We start from the raw sequence: 9,098 nt of genomic DNA, 5'->3' as shown, positions 1-9,098 counted from the left end.
AATCTCTGCAGACAAACGCTGAGCCCTAAGCGCTTAACCGTGAGCCTAAGGGCTCAGCCATGCACAGTCCGCCCGTGTGAACAGCGCTTCTTTTTCATAAAACCTCGATGTAGTACACTTGATTTAAATATATGGGGTAGCGTGTGCATAGCTGCGGTGTTTCGATCTATATATGGTTCGATATATATCCCGTTTGCTTGCTTGAGTCTATCTATTGCTTGTGTATATCTGCCTCTTAGCAACATTCTTGCCTTCTAAGTAGGCCTTCTGCTGCTGCCTAAAGGCCTGGTTAAGACTATGCAGCTGGGCAGCGACAGCCTTTTGAGCATTCTGCTGCATGCGCGTCTCCGTGGAGGAGCTCTGGGCAGCCCCAGGTGGACACAACTTTTGCAGCTTCAAGTCGCTGCGATGGAACAGCTGAAGTAACAAGAAACACACAGAGACGCATGCATACGCGGTTGGCGAGGGCCGGGCTGGTGTTGTTGCATCTTGCTTGCATATTGTTTGTCGTTTGTTAACACCCGAACAACACACAACAGCCAAATAGCAAGGAATAACAGACAACGCGCAGCAGAGGAGCAGCGGCAAACAACAACAGCATCAAGCAAGTAAGAACAAACAGCGAATCATAAACAGATGAACACACACGGGTAGCAAACAAAAGCAAACCAGCAATAAAAAATACAGAAAACAACAATACGAACGAACGACAAGACAAAAAAGATGCTTGCCTGAGTTATGCCGGCAGTAAGCGTGTCGATCTCGCGGCCTATGGCTGTCTCGCCATAAGAATCCCCAAAGACTTGCAGCAGTCGCCGTTGCTGCACCTTCTGCAGCTGACCCACTGCATGCAAACCTAAACCCTAAACCCTAACCCTAAAACCACGCCACAGCAGCAGCTTCCATTCTACATGAACGGCAGAAACAAGAACAGCAGTAGCAGCAGCAATAGCAGCTGCAGTAGCAGCGTCAATAACAACAGCCGCAGCACCACCAACAAGAGCAGTCGCCCCAGAAGCACCAACAGTAACAACAATGAAAAGAACAGCAACAGCCATTTCTAAACGGAGACCAAAACAAGCAGCTCCTCGTGTGCAGACCAGCAACTTCTTGTGCAGGTACACGGTATACCGCAGCATCACCCTAACTCGTAAACAATAAACCCTACACCCCCCAACGGACTCCTTTCCTTGATGTGCGCAAGGTCGTCGTGCAGCTCTTCAAGGGCATCCACCTGCAGCACCAACCCATAGCCCCAATATCTAAAGCCTCACAATACAAACCCAAACCCTCAACCCTCAACCGTACTACCTCATCGCAACTGCTAGAAGGGTTTAGGAGGGTAAGAACGGACCCAACGTGGGGGTAGCTGATGGGTAGGGACCCCCATCTCCTCATCTTCTGCTTGAAAAGACAGCAGCCGTTGTTGTCCTTCAGCAGCATCACAAATCACGCACCACATAATAGACAAATTAACTAGCACCACCCGTTGCTATTATGCTGCTGCTGCGGCTCCTGATTCAGCTGCTGCCGCCGCCGCTTCTGCTGCTACTACTGCTGCTCTTACTGCTGCTGCCGCTGCTGCTGCTCACTAGTGGCATTTCTGTTTGTGGGACTGGGGAGGCAGACTGTGGGCTTGCTGAAACGCAGCCGTTTTTCCTTTGCCTCTGCTTTAAAGCGGAAGAAGAGGGGAGTCAAATCCCTCATGACCAGAGGAGATGCCATTCTTTCTCAACCTAGTCGCTACCGTTATTGCTGCTGCTGCTAATGCTGCTAATGCTGCTAATGCTGTTGCTGATACTGTTGTTGCTGTTACTATTCTGGCTGCAGCTATAACTGCTGGTGTAGCTACTGCTGTTGCTGCGCCTGTCTTCGTTGTTGCTGCTGTTACTGCCACTTTTGCCGATGCTACAGTCGTTCCTGCAGCTCTTACTGCTGGTGTAGCTACTGCTGTTGCTGCCACTGTCTTCGTTGTTGCTGCGGTTACTGCCACTTCTGCCGATGATACAGTCGTTCCTGCCACTGCGGCTAATGCTGCTGTTTCTGCTGGCGTCGCTGCTGTTACTGCCCTTGCTCCTGGTGTAGCCCCTGCCGGTGCTGCCGTTCTCGTTGCTGTTGGTGCTGCCGTTCTTGTTGGTGCTGCTGCAGTTGAAACTGGTGTTGTTGCTGTTGCTGCTCCTGCTCCTGCTGCTCCCGATGCAGCTGTTGCTGTTGGCGTTGACAAGAGGGATGTAGCAGATGCTGTCAATGACAAGGCAAAGAAGGGTACCTTGCCTTTGCTGCCTCGGTTTTTGTGTTGTCTGCTGCTGCTGTCGCAGTTACTGCTGCTGTTGCTCATTCCCCAGTCGCTGCAGCTGGCGCCCATCCCTGGCCGATGCACCTCCCCGAGTCAGCTCGTTTCAATTATTTGAGTCGAAAATGGGTGGGTAATTTTTGAGGTTTTTGTTTTCCTTCGTGTGCATGCAACAGTCAGCCTTCCGCTGGGGGCCCCTCTGCTCTGGTTTGAGGGCCCCTGGGGCCCCAGCAACGCACGCACTGTTGTCTGGAGTTGCAGTGCACACAGCGTCCGCAAAAAACCTTCGAAGGGGAAAAGGAAAGAGAGAGAAGGAAGCTGCAAAAGACGAGATAAGGAGGCGTCCCCTCTGTGACAACGGCGCAAGGCTCTCGTGCGACTCCAGCAACTACCAGAGGGAGCAGCAGAAGAAGCACCAACAAATGTAGAAAACGAATTTCTTAATATATTCAATCAATTAAATTCAATCAATTAACATTCATCTCTTCACCGTTAGAAATTCTTTGGATACAAACCCTCTACAGTCCTGGAGCCTTATCGGGAAAGCCTCGGCGCATACCTTCCGCATCATCACATAAAGAAAGAGAAGGATGCGCTTTGCTTTACTCGCACTAAATTCAGCGTTTTGCAGATATGGCGCTCGGGTGGTCACATACGGCAGCGTGTACCGTACGCAGAAGCACAGCAGCAACACCAAACTCTACAATTGTTTCAAAGGAAAGAAATTGATTTCAGCTCACTTCAGATGAATTGCATCATCGTTGTTTCTATGCACACTCAACCGGCTGATGTGTGTTTGCGCACCGCCGGAAGGACCTGTTAGGTAAACACTTTAGGGGTTTTCGTAGACTGTTTTAGTCACTGCTTAACATGGTAAAGAATACAAGACACAAAAACTTAACATGGGCTCAGTAAAGGATAAGAAGAGAAATCAGACTTGAGGACGTAGAGTTGGTCCCTTGTTTATTGTCCTTAAAGCCATTATCATCGATTCTTCCTTTCGCGCTTACGTGGAAGGGGGGGATGGCGAGGGTTTAGGCAGCTGGTTGTTGAGTCGAAGTGCAAGTCACCACAAATAGTTATTTGCACGTTTTTAACTGCCTAGCTAAGACAAATAGAGCAAAGGTGGTAGCAACAGTAACAGAGAGCAGATGGGGAAGCGACAGTAGGATAAACAATGTGTATGCACACAGAATGGTGCGCTGCGGATACCCAATACAGAGACTTGCATGTTGCTGGTGTTAAACTGAACAACATCTGTTGCTTGACCCTCTACAAACACTGAACCCCAGACTGCCTCCCCTTCTTTGTTCGACTTGTCTAGCAGGGCCCAAAAGACCCGGCAATTTAACAGGTAGCGGTTGCAGTGCAGTTTTTTGCAGGTGTACATACACCAGAATGCTGAACGGGGACACTCCCTGCGACCCTCCCAGCTAGCCAGCTAGCTGAGAGGCGCTAGCTAGCTAGCTAGCCAGCTAGCAAGCTAGGAAGCCAGCTAGCTGGGAGACACTGGCTAGCCAGCTAGCTAGCTACCAGCAAGGTTGATATATGAAGCGGACCCAAGCGGTCTCCGGCTGTTCATTGACTCCGCCACAAAAACAAATTAAAAACGCCGAGAGGGAAACAGGCAAAAGAATGCGCGCTGACAGGGAAAAGAAGCACTATCCCCCGCAGGTCCATCGCTAGCTAGCTAGCTAGCCACGTGGCTAGCTGGCCGCATCACCAGCTACCCAGTTAAAAGGGCTAGAGCGACGCAACAGAACAACAACACCCAAAGAGCCTTCCCCTCAGCAACTGTTTCACTCGAACCCTATGCAGCAGCAGCAGCAGCAGCAGCAAAAGCAACAGCAACTGCTGCAGTCCCCCTGTTGGCGCCGCCGCCGCAGTCAAACAAGAACTACGCTTAGAGAACCGTGCTCCTCATACCCCACAAATTGCTGCTGTTGCTGCTGCTGCAGCAGCCGCAGCGTCTGGGTAATGCGGCAGCGGTGGCAACAGCAGCAACAACGGACTGCAGCAGAAGCTGTCTTGGCAGGTCTTTGCATCACTCTTGCTTCGTTTCTACTGCGGAGTCCCTTCAGTGTATCCAAACTCCGTAGCAGCGGCAGCAAAAAGGGCGTATTCGAGCTGCTGCTGCTGCTGCTGCTGCTGTTGCTGTTGCTGTTGCAGCAGCAGCTTCCCTCTCCCCAAGCCGGTATTCCCCAGGCCCTAGGGGCCTCTTGCACACTTCAACGGGGCAAGTACGTAACGAGTACTATTTATCTCCTTCCTTTGTCCTAGCGATCTTCTTTGTCCTAATACGGTCTAGGTTTCGAGGCCAGCCAAGGGCTGCATAAGTGGCAGCAGCGGCAGCAGCAGCCGCAGCTGCAGCAGCAGCGAGCGCTGCTGCTGCTGTTTCCAGCTAGGAACTTTATCCAAGAGGCAGCATGCAGCACAGCTCCGCAATCGCCTCTTCAATACTAACGTGAGTCCCCGCTGTAAGAAGGAGAACGCCGCGGCGAACGAGTACGGCTGCGGCTCCTGCTGCGGCTCCTGCTGCAGCACCAACAAGCAACAGCAGCAACACAGAAGCATCAGTAACTGCAAGATAAGAACAGAAGCAAGCTACTGCATATCCAGCAAAATCCCCATCTGCAATCCATTCCCTGCTGCTGTTGCTACCAAGGCAGCAACTGCAACACAAGCCCCACAACAAACAGCAGTAGGGACAGCAAAACGCGCCCCACAACCAACACAAACAGCATCAACAGCATACCCGCGTCTGCGAGACTCTCTGTAGTCATCCCTGTAAGAGCCACCTCTGTAGCAGTATCCACTGTCATCTCTGTCTCTGTCTCTGTCTCTTTCTCTGTCTCTTTCTCTGTCTCTTCTATCATATGCCCCCCACCAACCGCCTCTATCTCTAAAGTCGCGGCCTCCTCTCTCCCTGCTACCGTATCTCCCACGACGTGGACTGCAGACACACAAACGCCAAACCCTAAACCCTAAACCGTAAACTCTCGGGAAGACAGCCTTATAATGCACTTCAACAACCCCAAAATCTACAATATGTCCTCAGCACTTTTGGCTAAGCATCCTCAACATCTCCCAACAATGCTGACTACCCCACACCTTAAGCCCTAAACCCTAGACGTACGGGGAGTCCATGCGCGAGTATCTGCGGTCATCGTCATAGCGACGCCCCCTTGGGGATGCTTCTCTCCTTACTCTTTCATCTCTCTGTTTCTGCAGCAATGACACCCCGAGTTAGAGACAGCCACACCAACTAATACACACACAGCAGCAGCAGCCATAATTGCAGCAGCAACAGCAGTGTTAAGCGATAGTCACCAGAGTAGCAACAGCGAAGACCACAAGCAGTCTATAAGCATTATCATCATCTGCAGAGGCACAAGCCGGAGACGGTGCAGCAGCGGCATAACCGGGAAGCATTGATGCAGCAACAGCAACACCACCACCAGCTGCAGAGCCTGGAATCCTCCAAGCAACATCAGCGGCATCAATAGCATAAGCAACAGCAACAACAGCAGCTGGAGGTACCGCACCATTTGCTGCGGTGCGGATCTTCCTTTTTTTGCAATAGCCACTTCAATAGCTTTCCCATCGAGTTCAAATCCGTCCATTTTTTCGAGCGCTCTTTCTGCATCTGCGCGATGCCAAAATTCAACAAATCCAAAACCTCGAGGCATTCGGCTGTGATAATCCAATGGAAGATATACGTCCTTTACAGAGCCGTGCACGGCGAACGCACTGCGCACCGCCTGCAGCAGCAGCACCAAGAGCAGCAGCAGCAAAGGCAGTAGCAGAGGATATGCAAAAGGGTTGTATACGCAGGAACAGGAGGTGAAAAAGGAACAGCAGCAGAAGCTGCAAGAAAACGATAACACAGGCGTTGCAACAGCACCAACAGAAGTTAAACGCAGCAGCAGCAGTAAGAGTTGCAAAGCAGGAGCGGTGGCAGGAATGGAGGCAGCAGCAGCAGCAGGCAAAGCAGCGCAAGGAGAAACTGAAGCAGCTGCTATACAGTAGATTATTAAATGCATATGTTGCTACTCTTTCAACTCATGAATCCTCTTCACCGCAGTACACAAGAGGTAAAAGGGACAAAAAAAAGCGAAGAAAAAACGGTTGATTCACAGCATGCATTTCGTTGTCCATGCACTTCTTTGGGAGGGGGGATTGATGTTTTGCAAGGAATTTTCCTCTCTATTTATAACTCTTCTCTTGCTTTTTGCTTCCTATGCTTCTGCTGTTTTGTTCATTATTGCTAATTCCTTCTGTTTCGTTGCTACTTTAATTGAGTATAGAGTATTTGCTGTCTCTCATTACGGCATTAAATACCAATTCACACAAAAGAAACAGGTGCTGCGGTCTGCACGAAGAGGGGAGAAGGCGAAGGTTACGTTAAGAGCAAAAAAGGTAAAAAGAAGGAAAAGAGAAGAAATGGGGGAATTTAAGCAAAAAACGCACCTCAGGACTTGTTTGATAGCTGAGGTTTCTAACGAGCAGCGACATGCGCTGCTGCCCCTCTGATTCGCTCATTGTAAAACAGCAGCAAGAGTAGAAGCATACGGTTACCCAACACTTGCTGCTGCTGCTGCAGCGGCTGCTGCTGCCGTTGCTGCTGCTGCTGCTGCTGTTGCTACTGCTACGCTAAAACTGCAGCGGCACGATCTGCTTCGGATCCGAGACGCCAGCACCTGCCTCAGTAGAGCCTCAGACAAAGAGCAACGAGGCCATGGGCCCACCCACGCGCGGCTGGTGTTAGGTGCTGCTGCTGCTGCTGCTGGTGCCGCGGTCCCCAGTGCATGCAATGAGCAGCAAAACGCAATAGGAACCAACAAAAAGAAGCTGCGCCGCCGCAGCGACGCCCCCTTGAGCTGCAAGAAGAGCCGTCTTAGGGGTCCGCAGGGAGGGGCAGATAAATGGGGGGTTGCCCCTCTGCTGTACAGACAGCTGCTGATGCACAGAGTCTCCAAATGTGCATTTATGCTTTCTCCAACAGAAAATAAGAACAGGAAGTGCTGAAGGTGTCCGCTGCAGAAGGAGAAATCCACTACTCCTGCAGTAGCAGCCCCCTCCCCTCTCCCGCCTGGGGCAGCTGCATGCGCTGCTGCTGCTGCTGCAGGTCATCAGCTGCCTTTATGTACACCACAATCTAGCTTATTACTGATCTCGCGGTTTTAATTACTTAATTTCTAAAACAGCAATAGATCCGAAGGAACTTCCCTCTGATTCTAGCGGAAGCCTGGCCACAGTACAGCGTATCTGTAAGAACACGGGTCGTGTGGATCTAATACAAGGACTATTCTTTGCTGCAGTTGAAACAAAATATAAAAGTTACTTAAAACCAACTGACCTCCATCCCCAGTTCTCAGGTGTTCTACGGTCAGCCACTCAAGCGCCTGGAGATGCGGGAGAGGGAGCGGATTACCATGTGTTGTAACGCGCCTTGTGGCAACCCATGGTGCAGGAGAACTCCACATACAAGGGCAACCAGCCCTTCTTGGCTGTATGTACAGACATTGTAGGCGGTTGTTGAGAACTTCTGCTTGCGTACCGTTTGTCTACCTGCCAGGTGCATGCATACATGTTCACCTTCAAACATTGAAAAGAATAAACTACATCTGAACCCCGCCTACCCTCGCACAAAGTGCATACATCTCCGAATACATAAGTCGGCCCTGAATATTACTGTGTTGGCTTCTAAGGTGTTCCTGCTGCTTATCAGCCCAGGCAGCCTTCGGCTGCTGCTGCGGCCCCTCTCATTTCGTTTCTCTGCAACATCCCCTCTTGTATTTAGAAGATGAGTTGCGTGCGGAAGCTTCTGGAAACCTGGTGTTGTTGCGCAGACGGCTTCTTTTGGGTGTGCAGAGTATGTTGAAGTCCACGGTAATGTGGTCTGTCATACTGTTGGCTGCTGATACTTATTGTGCCTGCTGGGTTTGCCTCTACAATAAATGTTGGCATAAGTCGAGCAGAGAAAGTTATGATGGCTTCCGTGCAGGCACTACGTGTCGTGGTGACAGTGGAAGATGTCCCAGGGTGTCCAAAAACTTATGTATGCAGGTTTGAGAATACGTACTCTGGCAAGAGCAAGCGTCTGTCAAACAAGCAGAGTAGATACAGTAGTACACGGTAAAGAAACAGAAGGCACACCAAGGCCCCAACAGAGCCAACTTGTGCTGCCTCCTTGGTTGCTAAGCCTTTTATATTAACGAAAAGTTAGACGAGTTTGCACCTTGAGCTGCATTGTTCATGCTGATCCCTGCAGTACTTTCCGACGAATCAAGGATGGCCTGTAGACGTCCAGGAGGAAATATCTCTAGCAAACGCTGCCACCGGGTTTTTATATTGTGCCTCTGGTATGTCTGCATGGATCGGTTTGTGATCAAGGCTGACCAGCTTCATGAATTCGCACCAGAATCGAGCAGAGGACAAGACGCTATCCTTATTGGTGCTGTTCAAGCATAGGAGATGAAATATGATTATTCGATGAATCTCTACACAACAACCTATGGTTCATCAAAACATCTGGATGGTGTTAGTCCAAAATAAAGACCTGATCAACGGTAACCGGGGTCGCGTGAGGGAGACAGCCTCGCAAGTTCTTTTGCGATGCAAACTCACAGGGAAGCCTACGCCAGCTCCCTTTTGGCGTATGCAGTAAACCTGTATGCATTGGTATAGCATTTACACTGCCATCAGCTGTCAGCATTTTGTTCTCTGGTGTGACTGCTGACTGTGTTACTGCAACTTTCAGGTGCTGCCCTACCTCGTTTTCCCATATATATATTATATATAT

At 50.4% G+C, this 9,098-nt stretch overlaps 2 protein-coding genes across 2 annotated transcripts; both read right to left on the bottom strand.

Moving 5' to 3' along the window:
* Positions 1-207: 207 nt before the first annotated feature.
* Positions 208-1,725, bottom strand: EMWEY_00049660 (syntaxin, putative; the record flags this gene model as incomplete). Its single annotated transcript, XM_013479521.1, has 4 exons — positions 208-417; positions 705-844; positions 1,183-1,269; positions 1,593-1,725. The coding sequence occupies 4 exons, from the start codon at positions 1,723-1,725 to the stop codon at positions 208-210; spliced, it is 570 nt and encodes a 189-aa protein (XP_013334975.1).
* Positions 1,726-4,703: 2,978 nt separating this feature from the next.
* EMWEY_00049650 (hypothetical protein) lies at positions 4,704-5,460 on the bottom strand (the record flags this gene model as incomplete). The annotated part of the gene is made up of 3 exons (XM_013479520.1): positions 4,704-4,873; positions 5,049-5,246; positions 5,430-5,460. The coding sequence occupies 3 exons, from the start codon at positions 5,458-5,460 to the stop codon at positions 4,704-4,706; spliced, it is 399 nt and encodes a 132-aa protein (XP_013334974.1).
* Positions 5,461-9,098: the final 3,638 nt, after the last annotated feature.

Source organism: Eimeria maxima, genomic scaffold (assembly GCF_000499605.1).
Source record: "Eimeria maxima Weybridge genomic scaffold, Emw_scaff1190, whole genome shotgun sequence".
In the NCBI taxonomy this organism is placed as follows: domain Eukaryota; phylum Apicomplexa; class Conoidasida; order Eucoccidiorida; family Eimeriidae; genus Eimeria; species Eimeria maxima.
Note: the sequence above shows the minus strand (reverse complement) of the source record. Positions and strands in the feature narration are given on the sequence as shown.